General features: G+C 42.0%; 1 protein-coding gene across 2 annotated transcripts in view; it reads left to right on the top strand.

The window, feature by feature from the left end:
* ASTN2 (astrotactin 2) overlaps positions 1-2,712 on the top strand; it is a 442,922-nt gene extending 440,210 nt beyond the window's left edge. For both annotated transcript variants that reach the window (XM_006142794.3, XM_006142795.3), the window contains one exon: positions 2,013-2,712. In XM_006142794.3, coding sequence (XP_006142856.1) covers positions 2,013-2,250 — 238 coding nt within the window. In that variant the 3' untranslated portion in view covers positions 2,251-2,712. The remainder of the gene's footprint in view (positions 1-2,012) is intronic.
* The last annotated feature ends 15,309 nt before the right edge of the window (positions 2,713-18,021 follow it).

Genomic DNA, 18,021 nt, shown 5'->3' with positions numbered 1-18,021 from the left:
TTTTCGAAAGGCACCTCATAAATCATGCCCACAGAACACGCACACGTAAGCTCAGTCCTTTTTCAACTGCACACAGGTGCCTAATACAGTCTCCCATTTGTGGGGTCTGTTGTAAAACTCCTTCCCTCCTGGGGTCTCTGAGGGGCACAGAGAGGGCAGCAGAACATAGAACCTCTCGTCTAACTTTGCAAGATCTCTGGGCTTCTTGAAGATACTGCAGTGTAGAGAAATGTGGGTTCCCAGTTCAGACACCTTAACCTTGCTGCTTGTAGTGTGACCTTAGAAAAGGATATTCCTTTCCTTCTCTAAGCCTCAGTTTCCACATATTTAATGAGAGAAGGTCATTCTAGGTCAACTGGGTTCTCAGCTGGGGCAGTTTTACCTCCCAAAGGATATTTGGCAATGTCTGGATGCAATTTTATTGTCATGACTGGGGCAGGAGTATTATTGGCTTCTGGTGATGCTGCCAAACATCCTACAGAATTCTCCTGCAACAAGTAATTATCCAGCTCCAAATGTCAACAGTACCACTGTTAAAAAAAAGTGAAACAAGTCATCTCAAAGATCTCCTTGCCTTATTTGTCTATGCAGCCGTCAGATCTCTGATAGACCCTCTCCTGGGTAAAACGGCTTTAGATGAGCTTCTAATGATACCACCATTGAACAGAATGATTCTTGCTAAGACTATTGTGTAATGTGGCCTTGATCCCAAGGCATCATTGCAATACATTTTTATAATAACAGCCATCACTCTTTGGGTGCTTCCTCTGTACAAGGCACTGGTCACTTCTCATAATTATTTTCACAACCAACTGATGAGCACAAGACCTTCATCCTTCATTACTACTTTAAAGATGGCAAAAATTGAGACACAGAGAAGTTCTGATTTGGAAGTGTATACACAAACACACATATATGTACCTATATACATATATATATACATATATGTATATGTATATATTTAGGCTTTGACCAAAAAAGGCACAAAGAGCAAGATTTCTAAATTTTCTGATTGAATGAAAAGCATACGAGAGAGAATCAAGGAAAGACAGAGAAGGACTTTGTGGGTGTTTTCCCAACTCTAGTGGTCAACTTGATGCTTGACCTCAGTCAAGTAATGTAATTTCTCTGAACCTTGCTTAGACTCCTTGTCCATTAAATAGCAGTTGAAGAACAATAGATTCAGACTCTTGTGTATATTGAATTTCATGTTTAAAATGTATATAAAGACATGCTCAGGGTCTAGGTCCTGGTAAAAGTCAATACATTTTAGCTGTTGTAGTTTTCTATTATTACAATTTCTGTTTTTGGGGGAGAGATTTTTTATTATAGGGCACATCACTCACCAGAGAGACAGAGAGAGACAGAAAGTGAGATATCACCCCCTCCAGGAGAGGTGGCCATGCCACAGTCCCTCCTCTTCTGTTCTCCTCCCAGGATCTTGGGCACTCACACACCCATACCTGGTGTGAGTTTTAAACCACCGAATCTGGGACTTGAGCCATGGTTAACTATGTGAGGGTCCAGTGATGTAACCACTATACCATCTACTGGCCCCAATTATTATCCTTCCTATTTTGTTAAAGTTCCAAGGTTGGTGACCTTTTAACTCCTAAGGCTCCCATATCCTAGAAGTGAAAATGCTAGGTCAAAGGTTATACTTCTCTTTCATTTTTAGAAAGCTTATTTACTGAGAGAGAGAAAAACAGAGAGAGAGCACTTCAACAGGGTCTTAACACTGTGATGGCCCCTCAATTTCAACCGCCCAGATCACACACCACCGTCTGCCCCCCCACTTTCATTTTTCACACACTGCACAATTGAAGAGAATGTGTTCTAAAGTAATTTTTGAACAGATGTTTGAAGTCCCACACTCTCAGCTCATGAATGGATAGGAAATTATAGGATAGAGAGCCCTCATTTATCCATAGGCCTTTATTCACCACTCCAAAGGCCTACCCCTTGATGTCACTGGGCTTCATTAATCATTGCTGTCTTATCCTACCTTGCAGGAAGGCCCACCTGATCCTGCGGCGGCTAGAGCGGGTAAGCAGCCACTGCTCCAGCCTCCTGCGAAGCGCCTACATCCAAAGCCGTGTGGACACCGTGCCCTACCTTTTCTGCCGTAGCGAGGAAGTCCGGCCTGCTGGCATGGTGTGGTATAGCATCCTCAAGGATACCAAAATCACGTGTGAGGAGAAGATGGTGTCCATGGCCCGGAACACGTATGGAGAGTCCAAGGGCCGGTGAGGGAGGGGACCGCCCTCCATGAGCACAGAGACTCTCCATGGGAGGGGGAGCAGTGCTGGCGTGGATCCTGGGGCCGGGTGGGCAGGGGGACGGCTGAGGATGGGCCTGGCAGATGAAGCTTGCCAGCAAGGCCAAAGCAAACTGCTTCTCTGGATAGTGGACAGAGACCTTTGTAACCTATGGAATTACTCATTTTTCTCTTTTATTTTTTCTAAGATATTATTTGACTCTATCAAAAGTCTCTCCTTTTTAAACCTTTTCTTATGGATGGCAGTCCGTCCTGAGGCAGAAGCTTTCAGGTGGAGACCAAGCGGCCTTTCCTCTTCTTCCTCCCTCCTGCCACTCAGCTTCCTTCCTGCCATGGACCCCGGGAGGAGACTTATGGAAAGACTGTTTGCCCTCTTCGGCATCAGGAAGGAAGCCCGAGGACTGCTGCAGTGAGGAAGCTTGGGTCTTTAAGGACTTTCTTTCTTTCTTCTTCTTCTTTTTTTGTCTGGACATTATTGAGTTTGCAGGACCCCTGCCTCTTCCTGCTACCTGTGGGTCTGCCCAGAGTCCCTGCAGGACTTTCCATGCATTAAAAATTCCTATTGTCTCTCTTTCTGCTTGGTTAGTATTTCTTACCAATGGAGTGTGTTTGGGGACCTCTATGTATTCACTCAGTATATATTTATTGAGTTTCTACTAGGTGCCAGAGACAGGGCACGCAACTGAAGACAGAGAAGCTCCTGATCCTCACAGAAACTATGGCCTAATAGAAATTATGGACAAGCAGTCTGGTGATTTCAGGCTGTGATAGAGGAAAAATAGAGCTTCTCTGGACTCATTGTTGGATCTTGAGATACACTGAAGGGGTCCTGAAAACATGATACCTAAAGCCCAAAAGATGAAGAAGTCTAAGCCAGACAGAGAAGTGAAAAGGTTGGGATTTGCTCCAGGCAGAGAGGACACCATGAACAAAAACCCAAAGATAAGAAAAAATAAATGGAACTCATTTAAGGTGTGAAAGTATTTTCATTCAAAATAGAGATCAGCGTAGAAAGTGGCACAGGCCAGGCTGGGAGCTTGGCAGGACGTTGGGAGCCTAGGACAAGAACTTCCGCATGATCTTGAAGTAACTGGAAACCACTGAAGGACTAACAGGACAACATAGTCACCTTGCTCTTTTTTCTCTTTTGTAATTTTTTATTTATATTTAATTGTTGTACATCTTTGTAGGGTACAATATGGATTTTCAAAGCATGCAAGCAGTGTCACTTTGCTCTTTAAGAAAAGTCATTCTAGCCACAGGGTGAAGGAAAGATTGGAGAAGGTTCCAAGGAGAGAGTGACTATTGTCATTTTCCAGGCAAGAAGTGATGACTGCTTGGATCCTGTGGTCATTGGGAGACATTCCAACTTTGGAATTTCCTTGTATTTATTTTAAAAAATAGTTTTGTTGAGGTATACAGCAATTGTGCTGCCTCCAGTATGTTCCTTTGGTGAGTCATGAGTACAAAGTCATAAATTTAGAACAGCAGGTGGTATGGTGGTTAAAGCAGCTGGATCCCACATGACCAGTTGTGTTTCAAGTGCTGGACCTGATAGCCTGAAAACCACACTGGAGGCATATGTGTGCATGCACAAAATCCCTAAAGGAGATATTGAGGTGTAGGGATTAAGGCATGACCATCCCCCATGGGAAATGCTTTCTCAATTTCCTTCTCTCTCTCTTTCTCTCTGTGTCTCTCTTCAGAGAGCACAGGTATCCTCTACCAAATTAAAAACAATAACAAAATTATTTAAATCCCTTAGCATTAGCTCAGATAAACTAAGTAGGGAAAATGGGATATAGGTCACGCATGTTGTAAACAAGGATGACACCTATTGAAAAGAAGACAGTAAGGCCACTGTGAGAATTCGGAAGGGGAAAACATGCTAAATATCATTAAAGTATAAGAAGTTAAAAATCTATACCTACTTCTCATCTTTGATGAGCACCAACGAGACCAACAGTCTCCCTTCTTACGATGTACGTGTTAAGGGTTTGGTTTGGTTTTGTTCTTTTCCCCCTCTGATTTATATGGGGAAACATAGACAGCACAAAGGAAAACAGAGCAGGAGATTCTCCCAAACAGCTAAAGTTATCCAAGATCTTCCCAATGTCCAGAAATCTTCCCAGTGCTCTTTCAAGATATTTTTATTATTGGGTTTACATGTCTGCAAGTCCGCAGGTGGAGTTTAGATGAATGAATCCCCTATCGTGTTGATTACTCCTCTTTCGGAGACAGAGCATAAAGGAACCAAGAAAAAGAAAAAAGTAATAGTTTCCATTCTTTCAGTACTTGCCACATGCCAAACTTTGCTCTAAATGCTCTTATGTATACCCTTTCCTGAACACTGGATCCCAGGCCTGCTCCAAGCCACCAGATTGCTGTTGCTTCCCATTGACACAACCTAAGACAAAATTTAGCTCAATAGTTGCAGAAAAGTGAACCGCCTTATGTGGTGTTCAAATCTGACACTGTAGCTGTTCACCAGCTATTGCTGTTAGTTGAGTAACCTGACATTTGAACCTCAGTTTCCTCAATAAATAATGGGATCATTAACAGTCCCACTTCATGGAGTTATTTGAGTTATTTTGCAGCTTGAGTGAAATAGTAGCTAAGTTGGATTCAATGCAATATAGTTAAGGTTTCTTTTCTCTTAATAGAGATAATATGCATAATATTTTGGGGCAGACAACTAGAAAATTTTGACTATGAAAGGCAGAATTCTGATTAAAAGAAGGAATTAAGGGAGACCAGCAGATGACGTAATTAATAGGGACCAGTCACTGGACTCCCATGTAGTGAACCGCAGTTCGAGTCCTGGACCCGGTGGCTTAAATTCACGCGGATCACATGTGTGTGAGTGCCCAAGATCCTGAGAGGAGAATGGAGGAGAAGGGATTGCAGCATGGCTGCAATATGGATTGAAATCACCCATTTGGGGGTGATTTCTCGCTTTCTGTCTGTCTCTCTCTTGTCTTTCTGGCAAGTGTATGCACCCTATAGCAAAAACCTCTCCAAAAAAATAAAGGGGGGAGGAATTAATGACAGCTTTTTGAGGGATAGTAATTATAAATAGTATCAAAAACTTAACTCAAAAAATAAGTGATCCTGATGTTGGAAATACTGCAATAGCAAGAGTCCTAAGGAAAAGTGTGTGGTTTCCCCAAGTCTCTCACAGATAGTCATGCCCTAAGAATATTTGCCATCAGGCTGTCCCCAGCTGACTCTCATGCCACTTTACGATCACAGCTTCCTTTTTCTGGTACTGGGGAGTCTGTTGCCATTCCCAGACATCATAAGGCTCTCAAGAGCAGGAAGCCAGGTGTGAGACAGGTGTGTGTATGTGCCCTGCCATGTCAGGAAAGGAGGTTAGATAAATATTTGTTAAGATGTTCATTGGGAGGGAAAAAAGAAATGAAAAATTCTTGAAGTGCAAATGAGGCCGCTGGGTTTGGCACCCTGGCCTCTGTCTGACCAGACTGATTCATGTGCTGCCATGAAAAAAGCCAGGGGAACTCATGTCCCACTGTGTTGGCAAAGATCAGATTCTCATGTGGTTTCCACCATCAGACAGAAGTCGTGGACACACGAGGTGTGTGCTCGGGTACACAGGAAATCGCCAATAAATGGCATCCTTGGTAAGGTCAAGAAGTGTCTTCTTTAGGCTCTCTTTAGGATACAGTGTCACTATCCAGACAAATACTGGCAACTACCATGGAAGAACTCCTGATCTCGTTAATGATACTATGTACTTGTCTCCCTTCATGATGTGCAAAACAGCTGTGTACTGTTGTGATTATCATTTATTTTATTTTATGCATATAATTACTGTATATTCATTACAGCTTATAAAATGAATTTTCCCAGCAGGGATACACTGTATATTAGTCCAGTTAAAAATACTATCATCCATGTTATCATCAACAGATAATATTCGATTTTTGTGTCCCTTGAATGTTTTGCTTCTTTATTTTTCTTAAACAGAGGTTTAAGCAGACTGAATTACCTATACTGGATCTGAGAGGTGTTAAGGAAGCTGGCTCAATAGGATTTTTAATTAAGAGATGTCTTGGGCTTTCTCTTTTCCCACTGGTATTTGAGTATGAAACTGCACAGAAATAGATGGGATATGACGTGCATGATGAATCACATGGGCTCCATGGTCATGCATGTATGAGGCATGATTTACTTCATGTGGGTTCATTAATTAGAACTTCAGAGCTAATGTGATTTAGCTTTCTGTGGGAACCATGCACGGACCTGTGTGTAACTATGCACAAATGTACCATGACTTCCAAATGGAGGTGTGTGAGCCACAGAGACAGGCTCATGTAAAACCACTGTAGCATTTTGTGAAAGAGTGAAGTACTGGACTTATGGAAACAGTGTTACATCCTTGTCTGCCTCAGCTTTCTCTTCCTCATCTTTCCCTCTTCTTCATCAGCACCATCATCGTTTAGTTGATTGGTTGTTTACCGTATGTCAGGCAATACATAAATCATTGTTTCATATGTTCATATTATTAGTCATAATAATAGCACATAGATATTATTTCATATGTTCTTCATGATTCTGTAATGTATAAATTATCATGCTCATTTTATAGATGAAGAAAACAAGTGTAAGAGAATTTATGAAACTTCCTGGCATCAGGCAGCTGCTATCTTATGGCAGAACCAAAATTCAGTCCAGATACTCTCTGACTCCGGAATTTTAACTAATGTAGTCTGTTACCTGCAGAGGTAAACAGCTCTGGATTCTAGTCTTGACTCTGGTAGTGTGGCTGTGACCTTGAGCAACCTAGTCATACTCTGTGAACCCTGGGTTCTCTACATGCCCCCACCTACACTGGAGAAAATGTGTATGTCCTGGACATGAGGAATCTTATTGAATGTTGACTCATGTTCAAAACACACTTTTCACTTATCTTTTCATTCTGTCTTCACTAGTGCCCTTTGAGATTGACAATGGCAGCATAAACACCTTCCTTTGGCTGGTCTAGAGAACGTTAAGAGTTCAGTAAGGTTAAACCAAGCATGGAGAACTGGGTTCCCTGACTATCAGTTTCTTCTGTAATACCACATTCCCAGCCAACTCTATTGCTCGTGGTCATGTAAAGTATTAGTTGCTAATTGTCTAATAGCCCCAGACTGGTGACAACTTCTTCATACCTTTTTCTTCATCTCTGCCAACTGGGGAAAATAGTAGTCCTCCTCATAAGACTTTTGTGAGATTAAATAGGTCAAGATATGTTAGATGCTAAGAGCAATACCTGGCATGTGACAAGAACTGTATGTGCATTCATGTGGGTTCATTAATTAGTGTCGTTGTCATTGGTGTACTCGATATCCTACTCTCCAGCCACACAAAAGTCTCAAAATACCTTCTCACTGGTCCCTTAGTCTATGCACGTGCTGCTCTCTGTGATAGGAGTGGTCTTCTGGCTTGAGCAGATCCAGCTTAAATGTGTTTCACTGATTCCCTGGCATTTTGCGCCTGTCTAAAGGAGCTGGTGACTCTCCTGGGGTCTCACAGTGGAGACTCCCCTCGTCTATGTTAGCACTTTCCTCACTCAATGTCATCTTCCCCCACAGGACTAGCGACATTAAGGCATGGTCTAAGTAGGACATGCTCTGTACCTGGAGCCTCACACTGGACCCAAATCACAGCTCTCAATACTAAAGATTGAGCTGAGGGAAGATCTCCCAGCAGCACCATGAATGCCCAGAATCCCTCAAGAACAGTGGTCCTTCCACTTTGCACCATCAATGCAGCATACAAGGGACCTGTAGGGAAGGCTGTAGCCAAACAAAACCTACAAGCTTTGTGTGGGGGTGTGCTTTTTAATTGGCCTCTGCCAATAAAACTGCCAGACCCTGAAAGGCATTCACTGTCTGTCTCCCTTTGGAAACTTTGCTCCATGTGTTTGTACATGTTATGGCCAAACCCGAGCTGTTCTGTTTTCCTGTTTTACAAGAGTTGGCAGCAGGGGAGGGCGAGGGGCCACAGGTGTGCTCTGCTGGACAAGTGGGCATGTGTGCCTGTCGTGTGTGTAAGTGTGTGTGTGTGTGTGTGTGTGAGAGAGAGAGAGAGAGAGAGAAGGAGGTTGGGAAGGTTGTCAGTTCAGGTAGCAGCAACCTCTCAAGTGCATAGTTCAGAATTCAGCTTCTGGACCCAGCTCTGATACTAACAGGCTGTGCAATGCTAGGCTAGTTTGGCTGTAGTCTTGGCTTGGGTGTCTTAATAAACAGATTAGTTGGACTAGAATTCCACTAAGGGATCCTTCAGTTTTAATATTTTGTGATTTTTTTAAGCTCTCAGGACCTGCAACTAGAACAGGGGCGGGTAATCAACTATATATGTTTGTAAAGGATGGTAACAAAGCAAACTTTTAGATAAGTATTCTCTTTTTTTGGAGAGGTTTTTGCTATAGGACATGTGCACTTGCCAGAAAGAAGAGAGAGACAGAAAGACAGAAAGCGAGAAATCACCCCCCGGGGTGGGGGGGGATGGCCACACCGCAATCCCTTCTCCTCCATTCTCCTCTTGGGATCTTGGGCATGCACGTACATGCTCCTGGCGTGAGTTCAAGACACCGGGTCTGGGACTTGAACTCACCGGGTCGACTACATGGGAGTCCAGCGACATAGCCATTATACCAACCGCTGGTCCCAAGTGTTACATATTCTAGGAAAGCTGCTTAGACCATATCTCCCAAATTCAGTATTGCAGTTTCTATTTTTGGTTTTCGATCTCTATATTTCTGTGATATATCTACTTAGTTCATTGGGTTTTCTTGTTTTTTATTTTTGTTGTTGTTGTTGTTGCTGCTGTTGTTTTTTCCTGGGGAGAGGTTTTTTTTTTTTTTTTTCTTTTTTTTTGGAGAGATTTTCACTGTAGGGCGCGTGTGCTCGCCAGACAGACAGAGAGAGACATAGAGACAGAAAGAAAGAAATCACCCCCCAGGGGGGATGGTCACGCCGCAATCCCTTCTCCTCCATTCTCCTCTCGGGATCTTGGGCACGCACGCACACGCGCCCGGCGTGAGTTTTAAGCCACCGGGTCCGGGACACGAACCGCAGTCGACTACATGGGAGTCCAGCGACATAGCCATTACGCTAACTGCTGGTTCCCGTGGAGAGAGTTTTTTGCAGTAGGACACATGTGCTCACCAGAGAGACAGAAAGAGGTGGAGAGAGAGAAAGCAAGAAACCATCCTGCGGGGGAGATGACTATGCCACAATCTCTTCTCCTCCAGTCTCTTCTTGGGATTTTGGACACACATGCACATATGTCCAGTGAGAGTTTCAAGCCACCAGGTTTGAGATTTGAACTGCAGTTGATCATGTGGGAATCCAGCATCTGAACCACTACGCCACCTGTTGGCCCACATTGGGTCCTAATTGTTCTTTTACACATGTGATTTTCCCTGAGATATGAGCTACTGAATAGGACCATGTTATGTGTGTCCAGGACTCAGGATAGGCCAAGCCATATCACAGGTGCTCCAAAAATGTGTCCTGATGCTACATCATATAATATTAAAAGCATTTTTTAGTCTTCTAAATATGGGACCATGCCTACGATGGGGCTCATGATCTGTGCTTTGTAGATGAGGAAATGGAAGCTGAGATATGGATTTGTGTTTATATAGGATATCCAAATAGGCTTTTGGGATTCTTTTTTCTGACCACCCCCTCCTCCCCGACCAATTTCCTTTAGAGTCTGCCAAGAGGTTCATTCATGGAATTGCAGAGGAGGTGATAAGAGACCGGAGACTATTTGCAGGGAAATTGAAAAGTTTTTATTTTATTTTATTTTATTTTATTTTATTTTATTTTATTTTATTTTATTTTATTTTATGTATGGCTTTAACACTCTCCCCCTTAGTCAGAAAGGCTAGTCTCTTGAGAATTCAGATTAGAATGGCAAATTTCAACATAGTAGGAAGAATAATTGCCCCTCTTGAACACTTTCTATAGCCAGGGTCTGTGCTAAGCACCTTGGTCATAGTATCTCATTTAGTCATCGCAAGCATCCCATATCGTAGCTGTTAACATACCCGCTTCACAGGACTGGTCTTGAGGATTAGGGAGATTGGCTAATTTGCCTGGAGTCATATTATTAGTAAAGATCAAGGGATGCATTTCTAACTTAAGACATGGTACTCTACAGCTCCCTTTTCAAAAAGCACTGCAGCAACCAATGCTCCCATTTCAGAAATTCAGAGACTAAGGTCCAGAAAGGAAAAAGACCTAGCCAAGGTCATGAACGTGGCAGAACCAAGAGTAAAGTATTTGATTTTTATCTCCACTGCATTCCTGGCCCTGTGGTAACCCCAGACCTAGCCCCTTTATTTACTTCTGGGCAGGTAGAAAAGGGCAGGGAGAAAGCCTTACTTCTTCTCAGGAATCAAGGCAAGTGCCAAGTCAGACCAGTCTCCCAGGTGGTTTTGTAACATAAATATCAGCCTCGTTAAGGTTCACTAGGTTTTATGATCAGGGATGACGTAGTTTCTTCACTCACTTGCAAGCTCTTCAACCTCACAGTCAACGAACAGCCTTTCCAGGGCCAAACAAGAGGCAAGAGCTTGGAGAGACCATCTATGAGGAATAAGTAAGGCTTTCTTTATCAGAAAAATAAGAGTACGATCAATTGGCGAGGAGGGAAACTGAACCGGGTTCAATCGTTAAGATGACTTGGGCACTTAGGCACTTTGGGGAAACATAGACTTCTGGGCTGCACTCATTGAGATTCCAATTGAGTTAGTCTTGGAAGATGCATAGGATTCTGTATTTTTGCAAATTTCCCTAAGTGGCTTTGGTGCACGCCATGCTTGAGAACCACAAATCTAGATCATTTCCAAGGGCCCTTCCTACCAGATTATTAGAGTTTGTGAGTTTATATCAAGAATACACTGAAGCCCAATTTCATCTTCAAATATAAATGGACTTTATTATTGGAGATCCAGAGACTAGAATTAAGATCAAAGGAGGTTTGACCAATGAGTATCCATAAAAAGGGTTCATCTTTTAGGGGGAAGAGGGAGGATGTGGTGAACTTTGTATCATTAGAGAGGTACAGACTAAGAGGTAACCAGGCTAAGATACAGGTCCTTATGACAAAGAACAAAATATCCACAAAAGGAGTTATGAAGGGATAAAGTAATCAGAGGGCCAGATATTGGTCTTTAGAGCCAAACAATTTTAAATCCCAACTTTTGCAACCATGGAAACTTTACAGATCTGGACTCGATTTTCTCACCAGGAATCACTAAATTCAACTACCTCACTGGGACTTTGCAAGGAAGACATTATAAATAAATAAGTACCTGGCATAGAGCCTGGTACACAGTAGGTACTCAATAAAGGCTGTGGCTTGCTTTTTAAAACGTTTTCTCTTGTTCATTCCCTTGGCATCACTATTAGTTCCCACAGATCCTAACTTCAAGGAGAAAGAACTCCCCCAACCTCATGTTCTATTACGTAAGACACTGGGGCTTGCACTAAACAAAAATCAGTAAACAAAAACAGAACAGAGGATCATTACTGGGCAGCAGGGTTTCCGTGGTTGGCCAGGGGTGTGGGGCATGGGCTAGAGATGAGAATATTCTGCCCTTGTTCTTTTAAGTCTTCAAGTGAAACTTCCAGTTGGGGATGGGCCAAGCTCAGAACACGCTCAGCACATCTGTAATTGGGTTAATGGTATTTGGACTTGTTTAATCTATTTATCCCAGTGTCAGTGGGTTGTAACAGTCAAAGAACATACCGTAGCTCTTTTTGCTGAGCTAAAACAATGCGATGTTTCCAAGCAGGAGTGATACAGGCAAAAGTAGTGCTGGATTCCATACCCTCCTTCACTGGCCTTCTATAGCATCACAGAACAGAATCAAATTTCGGCATTGCCGTATTCTGCCTCTGTGATACCACCTGCTTAATGTTCTCTTCCTTGTTTTTTTTTCATGCCTCCGGGCCTTTTTTACATCTTGATTCCTTATGCATGTATTCTCTTGCCATCTTTTTCATTCTGCCTATTGCTTTAGTGGACAACCATAATTTCTATTTTTTCCATCCAGCAATAATTACTCCTTCTCAGCAACACCCTGACTTTTTTAGAGGGAGGAGTAGAGTCACCTCTCCCCGACTGGATATTGTCTTCTTGGAACTTAAGCATTTAACAGACACAAAAATGGAAAACTATCTGCTAATGATAACGTATTTAGTAATATCTTTGACTGGACCAATATGCAGTGTATTCATGGTGAGAAAATTCACTTTGTATGCTGTAAAGATATATAATGATTAAATGTAAAAAAAAAAAAGATAATAAAGAAGTTATATTCTCCCATTTCAAAATACCCATGTATATGACCTGTGTGTATTCAACTGGAGTTTCAATCCCAGGACTCTGAATCTTGACCAGAATAATATAAAAAAAGGAACAACTGTAATTTGTTGAACTGTAGAGCTTAGATGAATTTTTTTTTTGAACTCTTCTTCGTATTAAGCCCCTGAATTGGCCTGACTTTCTAACTCTTTGAGTCTTATTCTCCAGCCTTCCTTCACAGGTTGACACCTGTGAGCCACACTCCCCCAAACACTTGGAATAAGTTACATTTGGGCTATACTTTGTTGCTGTTTCTTGCAACCTATGAACTATATTCTACCATGATCCAAGGCTGTTTTCTTGGAGAGGCCTATCTTGACCCTTCAGAGGTAAGGCTTATCTATCCATTCATGCTATCCCTACAGAGGACCTCCTATGTGCTTGGTTCTGTGCTGGGTTCTGGCAGCACAATTGTTGACCACCTTCACTCTCCTCTGTGATTTCAAAGTACAAGAAACACTTTCCACGTTAGTACTAACATAGCATCTTGGAAAGCTCCAAGCTTTGTGAATTATCTTCCCCAGTCTTTGTGATCTCCAACAACAATGTCATGCTCCATTCACCTTCAAACTTCTAGTGCCGAGCATGGTTCCTGGCACAAAGTTGATACTAAATAAATCAGTGTTGAACTGAATTGACTTACTTTAGGGGACTCCCTACAAAGCTGTCTTGGCCTTCACTCTAAAACTGCTTTGAGGACTAGCCCAAAGAAGTTGTGTTTGGGAAAGCAAAGAGGAAAAAATAGTAGGAAAAAAATATTTGCAATGGCTATGTGCTTTGATTCAATGAGGCATTCTTTTGCTGTTGGCCTATTTTAAAAAAATTCACCTTGTAGCAGTAGTCATGACCCAATAAGCACTTTGGTGACTGGATGGAAAGATTTCATCTAGGGCTGCTAGTGAAAATACCAGTAAAAGGGACTCCCAGTCCCTCATCTCTCTCCACACCCTCCTCCCTTTCCATAAGAAACCTTAATGGACCCTCAGTGCAATTCTGACATGATGGAAACTGCGAAGAGATGGAATTTCCACACTGGGGAGAGAACAGAAGAATGTTATATGCTTCTCGCTGCAGCCTTGTAACTGGCAAGCTGCTCCTGGGTGGGAGAAGGGGTTGTGGGGAAAGGACGGCAAAGGCTGAGATGATGGCATGCCAGGCCTCCAGATGTTTGCTCCTTGCAGATGTGTTAGTGATGGTTTGGCCACACATCTGGGAGATATCACCACCACAGCTCACATCTGGAGAGGACTTCTCGGGTTATGAAGTGCTCTGACATCTCTAACCAGATTCCCACAGCAGAACAGATATCATTGACCCTGTTTTACCACCGAGGCTCCTAAAACTGTCATATGCCATGGCTTCAGCAGCGATAACAATAACAGTGGCAATGATCATGATAGCCAAGACTAATAAAGCACTCACTGTGGGCCAGGCCCTGGTCTAGCACTATATTCACTTGTTAAATCTGCATGGCATTTCTTCAAGAAGGACATTTTATACCCACTTTATAGACAAATATAATGAGTCACACAAGAGCTTAGCAAATTGCTCAAGATCACATAGAGAGCCAGTAGCAAAGCCACGATTCAAACCCAGACGGTTTGCCTCCAAAATCTATGTCCTTAACCATTGTTTCTTCCCTGCCTGTGGAATCTAACAAGAGAAGAAGACTGATTCCTAATCTTATTTCACTGCTTATAACATTATGGAAAGAGAAAAATGTAATTTGGGTAGGAGATTCTTATTCATTCATTCCAACTTGCTGGGCTAGACAGTGAAGACACAAAGTAGAGAATGGTCCTACCATCCTATTCCGTTTGGCTGTAAATTTCACAAGCATAGTGACTTTCTAACTCCAGCTCCTGAAACCATGCATGGCACATTTCAGGCACTTAATAAAATTGTGTTGAATGAATGAGTTGTACATGTTCTTAAGGAGTTTGCAGTCTGGCAAAGACTTTTAAGGATATACACACACACACACACACACACACACACATACATATACATACACACATGTATATATTAATTTTGTTACATATATATTAATAACTACATTATGTGTGTATGTATGTGTGTGTGTGTGTGTGTGTGTGTGTGTGTGTGTGCATATATATATTTGAGAGTTACAGTGTGGTCTAGAGTTGGGATAGATGAGCTTAAGAATGTAGGTGACTTCCTGGCAGTGCCAGTGGTTCAGCATTCCTGAGATGGTGAAGTATGGTTGGTGGATTTCCTATTAGGTATGTCTGGATAGATAACTAGAGACACGTCCTGAAGAATTGGGCATTATTTTATAGGGGAGGAATCAGCAAACTGTGCTTTTTAAAAGGCAATGTAGGTACCGATAGGTGGCATAATGGTTATGTCGCTGGGCTCCTATGTAGTCGACCACAGTTCAAATTTCAGACCCAGGAGCTTAATACTCATGCTGGGCATGTGTGCGTGTTTGTATCCAAGATCCCAAGAGGAGAATGGAAGAGAAGGGATTGTGATGTGGGGATCCTCCTGAGGGGTGATTTCTCACTTTCTGTTTCTCTGTTTCTCTTTGTCTCTCTGGCAAGTGCGCGCACCGTACAGCAAAAATCTCTCTTTAAAAAAAAAGAGGGGGGACCAGCAGTTAGCGTAATGACTATGTCACTTGACTCCCATGTTCAAGTCCTGGACTGGGTGGCTTAAACTCACTCCAGGTGCATGTGCGTGTGTGCCCAAGATCCCGAGAGGAAAATGGAGAAGAAGGGATTGCGACGTGGCCACCCCCGCTGTGGGGTGATTTCTTGCTTTCTGTCTCTCTGTCTCTCTCTGTCTTTCTGGTGAACGCACGTGCCTTATAGAAAAAACCTCTCTCTCAAAAAAAAAAAAGGCAATATAGTAAATATTTCAGGTTTTATGGGCTATAAGGTATTTGTCACTGGCTTCTGCATCACAAAAACATCCATAGACAGTATGCAAATGAAAGATCATAGCTGTGTTCCAATAAAACTTTATTTACAAAAATAGGTGGAAGGTCAAATTTGGACCATGGGCTATATTTTAGTAATCCCTGATGTAGGGTGTTGAGTGTCACTGATGCAATATGATCAGGCTAATTTTCCTTTCTTCTTTCCTTCCTCAAGTGTTTATTAAACATCTACTTTGCACCATGAGTTGTCCTAAGGGCAGAAAAGGTCAATTATAGCAGCCTAAGAAGTTCTGTGATAGATAGAAATGGAGGTCAGGGAGAGTCATAAGGTCACAGAGAAGGACCCCTAAGCTGAATTTGGAAGGCTGAATACACACCATCTTACTCCAAGGAAGGAATATCTCAGCTCTAGCCTAAGAGATGAGTAAGTGAAAGAATGTTCCAGATTTATAAAGACTGGGTAATGGTAAAGCACAGGCTTAGAAAGCATAAAATAAATTCAGCATGCTTGGAGCATAGATTGTGAAGGAAAAAAATGTGGTAGGAAGTGAGAGTGGACATTAAGTATTACATTAATGTTACCCAACAGAAATGAAGTGTGAGCCACCTATGTAATTCTAAATTTTCTAGTAGCCTCATTCAAAAATTTTTAGAGAAACATATGAAGTTAAATTTAATAATGAATTTTGTGTACCCCTAACAACTTTCAATGTGTGATCACCAAAAACAATTAATAAGATTTTATATCCTTTTAAAATTGTTCGTACATGGCACCAGCATATGGCATTGCTGGACTCCCACATAGTCAATGGTGGTTCGAGTCCTAGACCTGGTGGATTAAAACTCATGACTCATGTTGGGCATGTGTGTGTATGCCATCCCTCCTAGGGTGATTTTTCGCTGTTTGTCTCTCTGTCTCTCTCTGTTTCTCTGGCAAGCACACACTCTCTATAGCAAAAATCTCTCTGAAAATAAATAAATAAATAATGGTTTGCACAAAATCTTTGAAATCCATATGTACTTTCTACTTAAAGCACAGTTTATCTGGCTGATGGCCTTTCAAGGTCATCCGCTTAATGCTCTCATGTCACTTACCGGTGCTGAATTGAACAGTGCCAGGCCAGAACAGTCAGGGCCACTAGGAATCCAGTAGAGTCTGGCATTTAGCCAGTGCAATGGAGATTTTAGGTATTATTCTGCCCTAGGAGCCTTACTTTTGTGATAATTATACCTATTTCAATAGATTTTTGTGTACATTAAATAAGTGATGACATATAAAGTGCTTTATTTGTATGTCAGACATGTAGTGAGCCTGCAATCAATGTAAGCTGTAATACTAATCATTAATATGCTTATCTAAATTGCAAAACAAGGAATGAGTAGGAGTGAGCTACACATAGTTGGAGCAGGGTATTCCAAAGCTCAGAACCAGAACATGGCACACCAAGGTAACAAAAGAAAGTTCAGTTTGACTAAAGTCATTAAGTAAGGAGTAGATAGGAGGTGGGTGGAGATAACAGAAGACAAGCCTAGAATGAGAAGTAGAATTACAGAGGTTTTAGGCGAAATAAAACTTTGGGCAGTATTCTTAAAGAAGTGAGCCCGTTTACAAATGTCAGGTTCTGAAGACAACCTAAATTTGCAGGTGAACAATAATGCCCTGTATGTGTTAACATGAGTTCTAGAAGTACTGCAGATATTTGAGATGAAAGCATTTAGGAGGAAGAATATTTGTAAAAATCCAGTGGAAAGCTATTCTGTGAATGGAAGAGAAATATCAACATTTGGGTTTAAGTCTTAGATAGTTCACTAAATACCTAGAAACTAAATTTTCTCTTGGCTCCTTGGAAAGAGATTTTGAAATTGGTTCTTGGAAATTTTACCTCCTGGTCTGCATAGCTAGGATGCACATGTATGTGTGTGTGTGAGAAAGAGAGAGAAAACTGATAAGTGAACTGTGTGTGTCTGTGTTTCAGGGATTAGCCAAAATGGTTCTTCTGGTCACTTCCCTTCACACATGGTCTGTGTTGACATGTTTTTCATCCTGAGAAAGCATGTGTTCCATGCTTTACAAAGGTATGAGGAGAATGAGCTGCTCTTTTCTGTACAAAACCCAGGGAAGAGCCATATGGGAGCACCCCACCCACTTAAATCAGCTCTCATGAAAGGACACCTCTTCTATGTTCCCTCATACATATGGAAGAATAAGAAGAAACGAGAAAATAAGAGTCCTAAAGTCAAATGTACTTGTTTTCTCAGTCAGACTACTCTTCTTTGCCTTTGCTAAAATTGCAGTTGTACTTCAAGGCTCAGCTTCAAGTACCACCTCCTCTCAGGAGCCTTTGGGGCTCTTCTGCAGCCCCACCTCCCATGTGTAGACAAAGTTCTAACAACACCTAATAGTTTGTGATTTTCTAAATGCATTACTGTGCATTCCCCCACCCACGAACCT

Source organism: Tupaia chinensis, unplaced genomic scaffold (assembly GCF_000334495.1).
Source record: "Tupaia chinensis unplaced genomic scaffold, TupChi_1.0 Scaffold000081_1, whole genome shotgun sequence".
Lineage (NCBI taxonomy): Eukaryota > Metazoa > Chordata > Mammalia > Scandentia > Tupaiidae > Tupaia > Tupaia belangeri.
Note: the sequence above shows the minus strand (reverse complement) of the source record. Positions and strands in the feature narration are given on the sequence as shown.